Here is a 14,722-nt window from a genome sequence, read left to right as displayed (position 1 = left end):
GTGTGTGTGTGTGTGTGTGTGTGTGTGTGTGTGTGTGTGTGTTAACAATGACTAAAAGTGTTTCTGGTGACAGAGAACGTACCTCCTGGTATGCTCTGAGTGCTGCGGGTGGCACAGGTACAAGAGCGTTGGCCAGCAGAGCAGAAAAGCCAAACAACAGCGTGAAAACGTTCAGAACCATTAGACTGATGATCTGTTGGTTGGTAATACGAATGTTAGATGAGCAGATAAGCAGAAATAAGTGTTAGAAATTACTGTTTACCTTTAATCTGCTAGCTTTCCTCTGAACCTCTATGGCCAGACACCCAGCAGCCACATACTGTAACAATATCCGCAGTTAGGACACTCTGTTTAACTTCCTCTGCTGTAAAAAGAAAGAGCTCAAAGCGTAAATCACTCACAAATAAGCTTGACCACACTGGAGTCATCTTGGAGACAGAGTAGTTGTACCTCAGACACGCATGGCTTACTGTTGTTAGTATGCAAGCCAAAGCACTGAGGACTTGAACCACCTGAAAGGGGAAAAAAATTCAAGGAAGGAAGGAAAATCTTACAGATGTTTTTAAAGAATAATAATTTATAGCGAACCAAAACAAACACAACGGCTCACCCCAGCAACTAAAAGTCTTGTGTTAACCACAGACCCAAACCAACGGTGAATCCTGGCGTTGTTCAGCTCCCCATTACTGGAGTCTGGGCTGGTGGGGTTGGGGGGACGGGTCTCCTTGAAAAACACTTGGTACAGCCCCTCCTGAAACATGTTCTGCGTCGTCTGTTGGGGACAAGCGTTATTGATTCAAAAAGTAAAAGCATCCATAAGATTAGCAAGAAAGAAACCCCAGCAATAAGACTTTAAGTTGTCTAAACCATTTTCTGTCTCTTTCTTCTCACCTTTCCTTGATGTTGTGTCGTCTCCATTTATTCGTGGACTTTTACGCCGAATGAAAAAGTAAACAAAGGAATAAGAGACATCCAGCAGTTTATACCATTGCTTCTATACCTGCAGTGTAGTGAAGCGCTGCAGATCTACAGGGTCAAAGTTCACCAGAGTTGGCCAACAAGGAGTGTGTAAAGTTCAGTCTGAAGGAGGAGATTCAGAGAGACGGCTGCCTGTGAGTCAGATGCTTATCAGTCTGTGGGGAGGAGTTACTGAAGCATCGAACCGCTGGTTGCATTTTTAGATTGGGTTTTCTGTTTGAACATTTTTACCTGCTGTTAAACTCCTTTTCACAGAGGACCACGAGTGTTATGGAGGCCCCTAAAAGGGCCACTTGTGTTTAACTTTGACTAAACATGAAACATCATGTTCCATGTCTCATTGCTGCTGTTTTGAATTCTGATCTTTCCCACTTTCAGACAGGGAATTCCCACATAAGGGGCTTTTAAGTTTACAACTTGTAAGTGTGAAATTCCCATTTCCCAGTACAACTGGGAAGCTATAAAAGTAGCCAGTGAAAATGGAGCTAAATGTAAATTTACTCAGTAAGTTTCACCGGCTGCTGGCTACTTTTGAACCCTGTGCACTTCCACCTAGTGACAGGATGCCGTCATTTTGCAGGAAAAATAATCAACATGCATTATGACAGATGTGATTTTTGGTCAATGGGCTATTCAACTAAAGTGCACAGGGGGCCACAGATACTTAAAGCCAACAGTTCAGGCCAGGGGCTGGACAACTATTACTATCATTAACCTTTTCAGTTTGTTTATTTTGTGTCATAGAATCACAATTTCTTTATTTTCCAAACTATGGCATTTTCACCAATTCTTGTTCAAACGTTCCTTTGTACAGATTTTATTTTGATATTCACAAATATTTATCTGCAAACATATAAGAACATTGTGTTGGATATTGTGACTATAAACCAAATGATGATTGTGTGCTTGCTGTGTTTAACATTTTACTGATTGGTGGTAGTCATCTGAAAACAAAAAAAAGTTTAATTAGATCTAATTTAGTCCTGAAAGTAGTTAAGCTTAAATGAATCAAATAATCCCTGCAGTATCTGGAATTAAATTCATAATCATATTTTTATTTTTATTGTGTAATTAACAAAACAACACGAAACTGAACTGGAAAGTTGAGAATATTTATGCATCATATTAAAACAGTTTGGTTAAACCCCAGAGGGTGGCAGAAAGAGGTCACAGCATTCGTAAGATCGCAGCCAGATGGGCCCAGATTTAGAGCGTCTATTAATATGTGTGGGGGGTCATCTCAGACCCACTCTGTTTTTCTTGGCAATATATCATCGTCATCATCCTCTCTGTTCCTCGTGTACAAATCCGCCAGTCTGCCGAAGCGTGGTCCCCACTGACTCAGCCTCTGAAGGTCCTGCTCTTCTTCCGACTCTGAGGAGTTGATGGAGCTGAGAGAATCGGCCTCAGAGCCTCGGCCTTCGAAGTCAAACACCAGGAGGGAGTCGTAAGGAGGCGCTGTGAGGTCACTGTTGGCAGCTCGCATGTTCTAGGTTTAAAACAAAATCAGTGCAAATATCTAAGCAACTAAACTGCAGAGCAAAGGTGGTTTTGATCATTTTCATGATTACTCACATCCTTAATCAACTTGACGACGTCCTCGTTGGCTTGGATTTGTCGGTGGTACGCTGGTCGGCTCTGGGTGGTTGCAAAAACATCGGTGCTGAAGATATCAGGACGATTATTAAGTCCTCTGTGGAGCCGGCTCAGGTCGTAGTCCTATAAAAAAGGGATCTTTTTTTTCCCAGTGAGCCTACATCTGTTTATCCTTCTGACTGCCAGGAACAAAGCAGCAATCACCAGAAAGGTTTAGTTGTAAACAGTAAAGAAAAAAGGACGACACTCTTAAATGAGTAAGTTTAAATATTTTTGCCTTACACTTATTTTAATATCAGATTATTTTCTTCAAAAAAAAAACAGACGACCTATTTGTTGGCTGGCCCATTTAAAGACCCGTAATTCAAATCATATTTGTGTATAACATCCCTTTTAAGTCTTAAAATCTGTTTTTTATTCACAACTCTTACGATAATGAACACACAATGTGCAACTGTTGCATGCAGTGTCTAACTTCTCTTTTTATTTAAGAATTAAACACCAAGTAGACCTTGAAGGAATGCATTAGAACAAAAAACCTAATAGAATATAATCTCCACCACTACCTGGTCGTCTTCACCTCCTCCCTCCTCGCTGTAGCAGAAGATGGTGTCTCTGGGTAAAGCTTCAAGAAGAGGACCATCCTCCTCCTCTTCCTCCTCTTCAGCAACAACAGAAGCAGCAGAAGCAGCACTGTAATCAAATTTTAAAAAAATAAATGACTCACTACAGGATGAGTGAAATGAAATTAGAGTGAACTGGTTAGTGTATGTACACAGACCACCAAAAAGAACTCCCAGGACTGAGGCTGCAACAGAAGGGTTGTGTTGACGTGGGTCAGAACGTGGGATGAAGCAGGTGGAAAAGTCCCGTTGACACTGACACACCACGCTCAGCGTGCTGTCCTGGTGGAGCATGTCAGCATCATAAATACGCATCAATAAGGTGTAGTCCCCTGGAAGTAAGTCTCGTTTGGGGGAGAGAAATAATACGTCACCTGGACATGAAACAAAATGAAAACTTAAAACCAGTTGAGCCAGCAAGTAGCTAAAGCCTTGTAGAGTAACCAAACAACTTTTTTATTTTGTCACGTTCATGATTCGCTGTAAGCTACGTTACAGACATACAGGTGAGCTCATGCAGGTGAGGCTTCGGCTCTCATATTTCAAAACACGAGGTTTCTGTGATGTTTTTGTTAAACATTTAAAATTAAAGAAGCGCGATTTATTTATTTTTTATCACTCTTAGAATTGCCTAAAATCTATAATTCCAATAGGATTTGTGTTTGTATAAGTAAAACTAGTTTCAGGCTTATCCCCGAAGGCAAATAAACATGTTTTTCAAAACACAGGCTCTAATTGGCTCCCATAACACTCAGAAGTCATTACGTTAGAAGTTTATTTTGAAAACTCTTTCTCCCACAGCTTCACACGGTTTCCCACGTTTGGTTGTCCGAGCACAAAACTGTGTTTTGCGGAAATAAACTGTAAAACCAAATATTTCCTCTTGCATCCAGATGACAAAAAACAAACATCATTTCTCTGTTTATTAAAAAACATTTAATCTTTTATTCCCCATAAGGACAGAGACAATTAAAAAACACTTAATATATGAATTAATTAGATTAACGACATACATTTAAAGATAAACTTTCTATTTTACATAAATACAATGTGAGTAGGAATAAAGGCACTGATGGAAATGTCTATTGAGGAGAAACAAAATACTGATGAACAAAGTTTATTCATTTTGAACTCAGTTCTTCACAAAGCCTTGATTCTTTTAATGTAATTTAATGAATATTCAACCTGTGGTAAACTTAATAGTCTATTTAAAAGACTACCTTCCCTTAATAGGACACTGTAAACCGTTCTAAAATATCAATTAATCACTTCATGTAACAGAAGGTTCAGTCAGAAAGAAAAACACTGATGGTGATCTGAACCAAGCTAAATGTTTAGGTACGTCTCTCTTGGTGTGGCTTCTGAACAAAACGTGTGCTAACTGTGGTGAGGCCTGGCCAGGTCATAGTTCAGGTACACCACTTTAACCGTGATATCGTCCCTGTACATACGAGCCAAGTCCTCCGGCAAAGCCAGCATGGAGATCAGCCTCTCCTGAGACAGCTCTCCATAATCCCCAGTTCCCAGGGCGTGCCTGACAAGGTGCGTGGCAGCGTTGGTGTCCAGAGCTGGGGAGGCCCGGGCTCGCCGTTTAAGCAGGAGTTCATGCATCTGACCCAATTTCAGCTGCCGCTCAGATGGAGATACTGGAGCCTGGAAAATAAATAAATAAATAAAAAAGGGGGTCAGATTAGGGTTTTTTTAGGGATATCTTTGCATGATGAAAGGTATTAGTAATGAAACTTTTGAGTTTAGTGCAGTGGTGGGAACAGTTCCACTAAACCACTAATCTGCTAATAGCAGAATTAGCTTCTCATTTAGAGCATTAGCTTTTGTTTTGCAAACATTGGAAACCGTTAGCGAGCAGATTAGCTTCTGCTAAATTAGGTTCGGCTAATTTTAAGTCCACTAAAAATATTCACCAAAAACTTCTACTTTTATGGCATTTATCTCAAATTAAATAAAAATGATCCCCTCTTACAAACAGTGCTGTATACGTCAGGCACAGTGCGTGCTTGAAGCTTCTTAAGCAGCTAAACTTCAAACTAAGAGTGTGACGAAAAAAAAAGAGTAACAACATTTAAAGTATCTGTGACATGCATTTCCATGTAATATAAAAAGTCAAAGAAATTATATTTATATTTAAGAAACTTGGCATAATACACATGATTTTACACATTATGTCACATAACCGGCACATTTTCTTTTGACCTTGGCTCAGCTAAAGTGAAACAGGAAGTGACATCAAAGGGGAACTCTTTGAGAAAGAAAACTCCCTGGTTTTTGTTTATTTAAACAATATTATTTGAACTCTGACTCTCTCATCTCTCTATGATAGTGATTAAAATAATCAAAAACAAAAAACATCCGATTCTTCTCTACAGTCTGTGTTGTTAGCCATTTTAGCAATGCTCTGTTCACACGCAGACATTCCCCTTTGACATCACTTCCTGTTACTTCACATGCAAATATTTCATCAACTGTTCATCTCAGCAGCATGAATTTTTTTTCAATATGTTATCAGTGTTATCCTTACAAAAATACTGTCCATAATTTTAATTACAAAAATTTGACATGACAGGCACTTTAAATAACAAATACAAAAACTGATTACTTTAAAATATTACAGTGTTTCCCAAAGTTGGGGTCAGAACCCAAAGTGGGGTCCTGAAACATCAAGGTGGGGTCCTGAAAAGATTTTCTGAATTAATTACATTTTTGCCTTAGTTGTTACAAAGGAGTGAGGTTAGTGTATTTAAAATGGATAAATGTAGTAAAAAAATATTGTTACTATGCCTATGTTTTGTTGACCTGATACAAATGTTTATCATCCAAAAATAGCAGTGGGCACAGGTCTCTGCTACTGTTATTTCGTGGGTCAAAAGCTGAAAAGTTTGGGAACCACTGCACTTTGGTTCCCAAAGTTGGGCTTGGGACCCAATTATGGGTCATGAAGCACCTTGGATAATCTCCAGAAATCAATTTAAAGGGTAATAAAATAATTGCTGATGTAATATTTTCCCTATAATTATTACAAAAACACAAAATAAGTATTTATATTTGTGTACAAACTGTTTAGATTGTCAAAAAGTCTGTGTTTTTATGGTTATTAATGAAGTTCGTGTACTCAGACCAGTAATATTTTGGGTCACAAGTTTTTTCCATGGACATTTTGTGGGTCAGAAGATAAAGTTTGGGGACCACTGCTATGCTATGCTATGCTATGCTATGCTATGCTATAAAATATGGTGGAGAGTATTCACTAATCAAACAGTATTTATAAAAACACAAACTTGATCAAAGAAATGCTATTATTTTGAAAGGGTTAAACTGGAAGTATCACATGTAAGACACAGCTATAGCTATGGTTTGAATTGGTAAATCTGACACTAATGATCCCACGAGCGCCAGTTAGCAGTTAGCAATAGCTTCCACTAATTTTGATCTGTTTTGAATTTTAGCATTAGCAGCGTTAACATTCTTGTTTAGCAAATTAGTGGTTAGTGAACCTAAATTTAGGTTAGCTGTGCCCACCACCTGTTTAGTATACACTAACCTGTAAGTGAATTCCGCTCAAGTGCTCCCCAACGAGTCGAACTGCCTCCTCGCTGTCCAGTTCATCCCACAACCCGTCGGTCCCGAGGATCAGGAAGCGGTCCTGGGGTCTCAGCTTGTGGTAGGTTATCTCAGGTGCCACATCCAGATAGGGTGGTGTAAGGTAGTTAGGGAGCGTGTACTGATACAAGTTGAGAGAGTCCAGGTCCCCTCCAGATTCCATGCTGGTTAAAATGCTCTGCTGTAGCTCGTGGCTCCATTTGAACCTCACATCGCCAAATCCACGCAGGGGCATCAGAACCTGGAAACAAGTTAAAGGGTTAAACCAAACTGATAAAAAAAAATAAAATAAAATATCAACTTGCTTTAAAATCCTGGGACAGTTACTCACCCCCAGCAGTCTGTCGTCTGTAACCACAGTGTTTCCCTCTGAAGGTGGGTGCTGGGCTTTGATTCGTTCCACCTCGGCCTGATTCTGAGAGTTGTGGTCTCGAGAAAGAGGCAAAGCGCTCCACGAGCCGTCCTCGCTCTGCACTCCTAAAACTGCGCGGCAGTCGCCAGCGTTTGCCACGTGGATCCCGTCGATGCCGACGTGAGCTACACAGGCCGTGCACCCAGCAAACGCAACCTGGAGATTTAACGATGCACGCACTATTGAGACTGCGCCCAACTCTGACGCACGGAGACACAAAAGACCGATGCGTGACATTACCTGGATGGCTGTACTTTTCATCAGGTCATTGGAAAGAGGGACTTGAGCCTCCAAGGAGATGTCTGTGTCAAGTCGTTTGAAAGCGCAATCCAGAGCATCATGAGGACTGGAAGTAAACGCAGAGGAGTCTGGTTCTGTGCTGGTCTCTACACCTCTATTCAGAAAGTCACATATTTAAACCTACCTTAGGCCTGCGTCATGCTCCTCACTGTCCAGTAATTCCTGCCAGAAGACTCTGAGGTGGTTTATATACAGAGAGGCAGAGTCTCGATAGTTAAAATCTGCATGGTGCTTATGCCATTGTAAAATGGGGGGAACGGGTCTGCTGTGCTCCATGCACCTCTCAAGCTCTGCCAGGCTTTGCTTTGGCATCATAGCAACTGCTATGTAATACAGCAGCCGCTCGCTGACAGCCTGGGCACATGCCCAACCCCCATGGCCATCAAATACTCCAAAGAGCATGCCCTTTGACTGGAGATAAAAAGGGGGAAAAGGTGTTAGTGAAATAAAAAGGCAACAACACGTAGCCAGAGCAAAAAAAAAGCGTACTTGTAAGCAGGTGGCTGCGCTGCGACGGTCCTCATTAGGGGTATTGGCAGGTAACTGGTTGCTTTCAAACTTCCTCACAGCACTAAGTGCCCTGCCATCAAACTCTGGCACATTCACAGTCTAAAACAGAGTTAAATCAGATTATTTGTCCTCTATTTGAAGAACTGGACTTGCTACAGTGTGATTAGTTTTGTTACTCTCAGCTGAAACAAAGGCTGTGTTAAATCCATCACCTGTTCGTTGCTTCTAAGAATGCCGTTGATCTGCATTTGACCCTGCTGGAAGTCCAGATCCTGCCGTGTAGAGTAACGTCGCCCACTTTGAAACCAGGATCCAGATCCTTCACCAGCGCAGCACCTGTGGTTTGAGGAGGGACTCCACGATGACAGGTGGCAATGGTGAGTTGCCTGAAAGAGAGAAGGCGGAAACAAGGAGCAATTAAAGTGGTGTGTGCACGATGGATTTTAATGGATGTGAAAAACAAAGTGGTCTGATCAGTAAACAAACCTGGAATGGAACTGTGGAGAACACTAATAGTCTGTAACTACAGGCTTTCTGGAGAAGACTGGCGTACACACGTCCATACATCGCTACTGTAGCGCTGTCGTTCAAGCGTTTCTCCTGTGTCTAATCAGAGTAAGAAAAGGAAAATGACTCTTTCCAAGTAGTACTCACAATATATTACACGGAAAAAAACTTAGTTGTTGATTAGCCAGCTTGAAACAAGCTCTGCAGTTTAACAAAAGCTGCGTTCACGGTGCCATGTGTACGCCTGCCAGTGCACACAACAAGATTTGACGTTGCTAGCATGCTAGTTCCGGCTAATTTCTGCGAACGCTTCGTAAATCCTAAATATCCAAACTAATTAGAAACACATATAACGCACAGCATATATCAGATACCTTATAGCAAAGTGGAAAGCGCGCAAACCTGAGTTTATTTACGAACGACTCAAAGTCCGTCCAAAACATGCACCATTAGAGTAAACATGACAGCTACGTCCAGTTGCGTGTGACGTCATCAGCAGAGGACGTTCCCCTCGGGTCAGAGAGAAACCCACTGAAAAACAGAATAAAATGTTGAATTCACTGTTAGCCACATAAACACAGAAAATAAATAAATAAATAAATAAATAAATAAATAAATAAATGCTGCAGCCCTGATTTCATTCTAGCATTTTACTAAACAATAATCTAATTTTAGATGCCCATACTAAACTTATAATTCAGTAATAATTTAAGCCATATCTAATACCTTAATAGATTATTACATACACTAAGGCTTTACATTAAATGGATCCATGGTACATGATGCACGTCCAAATTGGTGAATTTGTATTTGGAAACAATGCTATTCAATAAAAGGTAATATATCATCATTTTATCTTTAGGACATCACAAAAACAATAAAAAATGCAACTCTATAACAAACAACTTTAAGTCGATCTGACAATTTATTGATCATGAAAATATTTGATTTTTCTGAAAGTCGTATCAAGCAGCCAGTGGCTGCACATCATTTGTGTACTCGGTTGACGAAGCGGCGCGCGCCGTGTGTGCGGAGTTTGCACGCCATTTTAATCCCAGATATATCAAAAACAATTAAAACTATATTATAATACGTCAGTTTTATGTGTCAATGAAAGTTCCTCTAATTTATTCTTTTGTTCGGCTTGGATCCAGCGGCAAAAAAATCTTACCGCCGTCAAACGAGCGGGAATCTCCTCTCTTGCCGTTTGTCATTGCTTGTAGCCGCGTCATAGGCCGGCAAATTAAAAAGGAGTAGACCCAATGCAAGATGTGCATAATAACGCAAAGTTTCAGAATTCCGCAGACCGGAGAACGATTCATCTAAACCCAGCTTGTATTTGTTTACCAAATTTATTCTGTTTCACTTGTGTAGTACATTTGAAGGTTGTTTAGAAATGAGCGTAGTGATAAACTGCGCTTTGAGTGTGTGAATGTCATAACTTATGCTTTGTTTTCATAATTCAAAATTATTTCACATTAAGCTAGCGCTAACACAACGTCGTAGCTTGACCAGGCCTGACGTAGGGAACACAACTGAGCTTAATTATTCTGCCTACTATGTACTTTCATATAATTTGTGATTTTAAACTCGTCCTTGTAAAAAGAGCCAAATGGATAGAAAGAGTTCTTGCAGCAACAGCCGTAACAGTAAGTGACGTCGCTAATTTTGCGGATAAACTGAAGATTCTGTCATTTCTATACATTGTATGTACATAATACCACACGTGTTAAATTTAATTTCTCTTTCAGCAACAAAGACAGATCTCAGTTTGCTTCTGGAGTGTCTGAAGTTTCAGATGAAATGTCCAGATCTTCAAAAACAAGCGCTGATCGCCATACATTCAATCTGTGAACAGAGAGGTAAACTGTGAAACACCTAAAATTAGCAATCCTTACAAGTACAGCTCTTTTTCCTCTACAAATATGTGAAAAAAAACTTAGATATTAAAGAGTAACTTACCCCAAAATTAACTTTTTTTAGCTGATAAACTGTCTAGAATGTGTCTAAAATGTTATATAGTACTGTTTCTGTGCTAATTTTGATGTTTTTGTGCGTATTTGTCCAAATCTGTAACATTTGGTCTAAAAACGTGTTTTTGCTGCTCATATGGGTAGAGCAGTGGTACTGCAGGCTAATTTGCATATTGGTTAACGGCTCTCCACCGTGACGTGTCTTCTCCACAGTTTCGTCACAGCGGCTGTGTTCTGGTATAAAAGCCTCTCTCTAAGACACGCCCCTGCAGCAGTCAGAGGGTGGAACAGTTAGCAAGCTTAGCATGATCGTCTGTTGACCTTCAGCCTCGGGTGGGGAGAGCTGACTGCTGCATCTCTCTCTCTCCCTCTCTCTCCACACACACACACACACACACCCTCCAGCAGTACTCATGCACAGCGGGAGGGGAGGAGGGATAAAAAAGGCAGAAACACAGCGGGGCAGCTGCAGCCCTAACGGACCAAACTTCAGTCAAACAAGACCCAACACTTTTATTCCTGATTTAAACTAGTGATCTTGAGAGCAGCTGCAGCTGTATGCTTTTATTTTTTTCTGTCAGGCTGTCGCGGAGCGCTCCACTCCTCTGTCCTGTGAGGCGGACAGCTCAGCCGAGGCTGTCACGTTCTCTCGTCCTGGCCACACCTCCGCTCTCTAATCCCCCCTCCCCTACCCACACCCTCTCCCCTACCCACTTTGATGCATTTTTCAAATTTCGCCTTGGGGCGGAGTTATCTTTTCGCAGGGGGGTAAGATCAACTTTAAGTATTGCATCTCAACATGTTACATAACCACAGTTTGTTTTATTTCAGAGGATAACGTGGACCTGCTGAGAGAACTTGGCGGTGTGACATTTCTGTATAACCTTTCCAAATCCAGCGTTGTTCATCCTGATGTGAAGGAGACTGCTCTCTTTACACTTGGCACATTGTCTGAGGCTAATGGTGGGTGTGTGTTTCAACGGTTCTGAATCTATTAGAGACACATTTTGAACAAGTTGCAAAAGTTTTCTTCTTTGTCATTTTGAGTATATATTCTAAAAAATACATCTACACCTGGGAATAAAGGTACATTTTGATTAAACATTTTGAGGTTTACAGACTTAAAGTAGCACAAAATACCAGCTTAATATTTAATCCAAGTGAAGTCCTTAAACACAATATTTTTTAACTCAATAATAAAATTTAGTGCATACTGTTTGTGTATACTGTAAGACACATCAAAAACGTAATGTGATTGTTTCAAGTGTGGGTTTGTTTTTGGTGATGATGTCATATATATGTATCTTTTGAATGCTAGTGTACTGCAAGAATTCGTTGTGCAGAAAAGAGATCTTTACAGACATCGCTGCCATGCTGGTGAAAGAAGACACCTCGCTGACGCATAAGAGGGTGTCTGTCTATTTGCTGTTTGCACTGGTTGTCAACAACAGTAAGCTCGAACCCTTTTAACTAATTTAACACATTTTTACAAATTTTCTTTCTAAAAGACATCTCATTTTCTTTGTTCGTGTTGAAATTGAAGCCACTGAGAGATGTAACAAATGTGTGGACAAACTAGCAGAAAGAAATAATGTAAATGTATAAACTGGGTGTATGTGTGATGTTGCAGAATCGGGACAAACTTTAGCTAAATCCACTGGCTGCCTGGAAATTCTGCTGGATCTTTTCAGGTACTTTGCAAATAAATAAGATTCTTATACTAAGATGTTTTGTAAAATACACAAACATGGTCATTATGTTTTTCAGGCTCACTTTCCCACTGTCCAAAACAGACAATTTCAGAACTGTTAGTCAAAGCTACCAACTTTGGTCATCTGTATCCAGTGCTTTGTGTGGATGTATCAACAATCCACAGAATGGTAATACTATCTTTTGTTTTGTACTACGTTTTTATTTGGAGCAAGTGCAGACACTGTTTTACTCAGTTGCGTCTTTCTTTTGTTTTGCAGAAGAGGGTCAGCATATTTGTGTGGCAGCTTTTCCCATTGTGAAAGTCTGGCTCCAGCAGACTTCTCTGCACTGCACTGAAGTATTTCAACCTATATGTTCATTTATTGCCATGGCAGTTGCCAACAACTGTAAGTGAATATATATATATTGTTTAGTTCATCACAGTGGTGGGATGTAACTAAGTACAAGTACTTTGCTGCTGTACTTAAGTACATTTTTCATGTATCTGTACTTTACTTAAGTAGATTTCATCATGGGTACTTTTTACTTTTACTCCACTACATTTTACATTAAGTATCTGTACTTTCTACTCCACTACATTTCTGAAATGCGTTGAATTACAAATTACATTCATGTCATGTTGCATTGCTTTTTTTTGTTAGTTTTGTTTGTTTAATTTGAAAGTCATCAGTGGCGAGAGGGGAATTTCTCTAATTGGTCCACTGAAGCAATGCAAAGCAGAAAAGTACCATTAGACCATCCTAAAAAAGAAAAAAAAAGGCGGAGCGATTCTGCATCACCTGGAGCAGCAGCAGCATGCCCACAGTGGATTCCACAATGGAGGAAATGTGCCACTCATGGCCTTATTTATTCAAGTTAACTGGTTCAAAAAACGACTTGTTGAGATTTGATGAAGGACGATGGTGGCAAATTTACAGCTTCTGTTGTCACGATCTGTGATGATGCACAGAATCACACCAAGTGTGAACAGTGTCAGAGGGTAAACTCAAAGTGCAGCATATATTGTTCACTAAAATCGCACACCATTGATGTATTTAAAATATACAGTAGGCACACTTCATAATATTGTAGACCATTAGGGAATACATTAAGCAAGTACTTTTACTTTTAATAATTATTTTTAAAAGCAAGTACTTACTTACTTTTACTCAAGTAAAAATGTTGATGTGGTTACTTTTACTAGAGTACATTTTTGTCTGTTTATTTGTACTTTTACTTAAGTACAGTGTTTGAGTACTTTCTCCACCACTGGTTCATCAGAACATAAATGCAAACGCAACGGAATTTTGAAATCCTGGCTGTTTAATTTACACTTTCTTGTTTTTGCAGCCAGCGTTCAGGAGAGTTTTTTTGCCTGCAGAGGTTTGGAAACTCTTACACTCGTGCTGGTTCATGCTGCCTCTGTTGCTGACACGAGCTTACTGTCCTGCAAGTTGGCGATTTTTTTAGCCAAAACCTTGTCAGCTTGCATCACTGATAACTGTACGCATTGCTCTCGAACACATGCATTTACAACCAACAGCATGTCTCTATATTCTAATGGATTTTCTTGTCTTCAGTGGTTCTTGCCGCAGCTTTGGTTCAGTATAGCATAGTGTCCTCACTTTTCTCTCTGCTGATGAGCTCCCACTTGGAACCCGATGACAGACTGCCTGTTTTACTTTGCATCGGGCAGTGCACTTTGGCCTCAGGTAAGACTTGGACAGTAGAGTTGTTTTTACTTTTGACATGTAGTAGGGTTGTGCATAATCGTATCGTGTGCAATTAATCGTCAGAAAAACATTAATCGATTACTTTTTGGCACTTGACGATTAATACGATCAATGCCGCCAGGCGGACTGACTGGAGATTTCCCCGGTCAGTCCGCTCGATGCTCCTCTACGCTTCAAATATGACGAACATAAAAAAATAATAAATTCTAAAATTTATTTATCTATCAAYACAATTAAAAATTTGATGTATAGCTCGAAGTCTGTAATTTTGACAATTTGGAACAGATTTTTTTGAAGAGCAAATTTTTCCCACTAAATTGGTCATGTGACTAGGACATAAAGGTGTCCAGGGACTCCAGGGGATTAATCGTCAAATTAATCGTTATCGGCTAAATACCACAATTAATCGTGATTAATTTTTTTGCCAATATCGCCCAACCCTAACATGTAGTCAAGGTTTTATTTGGTTGTTTTTGATGTCACGTGTTTGTAGAAGAGCACCAGACCCAGCTGGTGCAATGCGGAGGCCTGCCAGCAGTAATAACTTTTCTCACAGAGGACACAAGTGAGGAAGTTAGGAAGGCTGCTACTTTTATCTTGCAAACTTGCAAAAAGGCCAGTAAGTAAAAACTGTTGGTCCTAAAATGTTTAAATGTTTATTCTGTGATACTAAGATTTTTAATTTTTGGTCGCCATATAAACAAGGCTCTTGATTTTCTAAAATAATAAGTTTAGCTGTTCATCCATCCATCAGCTCTTTTAGGTTTTGTATGTATATATATA

General features: G+C 39.9%; 3 protein-coding genes across 6 annotated transcripts in view; 1 reads left to right on the top strand and 2 right to left on the bottom strand.

The window, feature by feature from the left end:
* tmem253 (transmembrane protein 253) overlaps positions 1-1,023 on the bottom strand; it is a 3,043-nt gene extending 2,020 nt beyond the window's left edge. The window contains exons 1-5 of the mRNA XM_014012348.1: positions 892-1,023; positions 611-772; positions 402-512; positions 263-319; positions 83-193 (exon numbers count right to left, since the gene is read on the bottom strand). Of these exons, the coding sequence (XP_013867802.1) occupies positions 83-193; positions 263-319; positions 402-512; positions 611-772; positions 892-918 (468 nt within the window). The 5' untranslated portion in view covers positions 919-1,023. The remainder of the gene's footprint in view (positions 1-82; positions 194-262; positions 320-401; positions 513-610; positions 773-891) is intronic.
* Positions 1,024-2,074: 1,051 nt separating this feature from the next.
* Positions 2,075-9,029, bottom strand: pdp2 (putative pyruvate dehydrogenase phosphatase isoenzyme 2). Of its 4 annotated transcripts, XR_001310542.1 has the most exons (11): positions 8,916-9,029; positions 8,521-8,640; positions 8,247-8,420; positions 8,014-8,133; positions 7,649-7,935; positions 7,465-7,570; positions 7,144-7,380; positions 6,754-7,053; positions 3,141-4,850; positions 2,554-2,697; positions 2,075-2,467 (listed from the first exon to the last, which is right to left on the bottom strand). XR_001310542.1 is itself a non-coding variant. In XM_014012345.1 (9 exons), the coding sequence occupies exons 1-9, from the start codon at positions 8,982-8,984 to the stop codon at positions 4,575-4,577; spliced, it is 1,689 nt and encodes a 562-aa protein (XP_013867799.1). In that variant the 5' UTR covers positions 8,985-9,029; the 3' UTR covers positions 2,075-4,574. The 4 variants fall into 4 exon arrangements, 1 of the variants encoding a protein (XP_013867799.1); XR_001310541.1 differs by having other exon boundaries at positions 2,554-4,850; XR_001310543.1 differs by having other exon boundaries at positions 2,554-4,850; positions 8,944-9,023.
* Positions 9,030-9,855: 826 nt separating this feature from the next.
* The window catches only part of terb1 (telomere repeat binding bouquet formation protein 1), an 11,898-nt gene continuing 7,031 nt past the window's right edge, over positions 9,856-14,722 (top strand). Inside the window, exons 1-10 of the mRNA XM_014012335.1 lie at positions 9,856-10,190; positions 10,293-10,403; positions 11,346-11,477; positions 11,833-11,964; positions 12,145-12,205; positions 12,282-12,394; positions 12,485-12,613; positions 13,557-13,709; positions 13,787-13,918; positions 14,433-14,558. Coding sequence (XP_013867789.1) covers positions 10,154-10,190; positions 10,293-10,403; positions 11,346-11,477; positions 11,833-11,964; positions 12,145-12,205; positions 12,282-12,394; positions 12,485-12,613; positions 13,557-13,709; positions 13,787-13,918; positions 14,433-14,558 — 1,126 coding nt within the window. The 5' untranslated portion in view covers positions 9,856-10,153. The remainder of the gene's footprint in view (positions 10,191-10,292; positions 10,404-11,345; positions 11,478-11,832; positions 11,965-12,144; positions 12,206-12,281; positions 12,395-12,484; positions 12,614-13,556; positions 13,710-13,786; positions 13,919-14,432; positions 14,559-14,722) is intronic.

The sequence above is a fragment of the Austrofundulus limnaeus genome, unplaced genomic scaffold (assembly GCF_001266775.1).
Source record: "Austrofundulus limnaeus strain Quisiro unplaced genomic scaffold, Austrofundulus_limnaeus-1.0 Scaffold90, whole genome shotgun sequence".
Taxonomy (NCBI): domain Eukaryota; kingdom Metazoa; phylum Chordata; class Actinopteri; order Cyprinodontiformes; family Rivulidae; genus Austrofundulus; species Austrofundulus limnaeus.
The sequence above is the reverse complement of the archived record's forward strand: the minus strand, read 5'-3'. Positions and strand labels throughout refer to the sequence as shown.

Bases quoted from the DNA above. Each gene is read 5' to 3' on its own strand.
- pdp2 (XM_014012345.1), bottom strand. From the start codon at position 8,984: ATGTTTTGGACGGACTTTGAGTCGTTCGTAAATAAACTCAGGTTTGCG. The intron at 8,641-8,915 runs GTATCTGATATA...TACTCTGATTAG, and splicing joins GCTTTCCACTTTGCTATAAG to ACACAGGAGAAACGCTTGAA. The intron at 7,381-7,464 runs GTAATGTCACGC...TTAAATCTCCAG, and splicing joins TGAAAAGTACAGCCATCCAG to GTTGCGTTTGCTGGGTGCAC.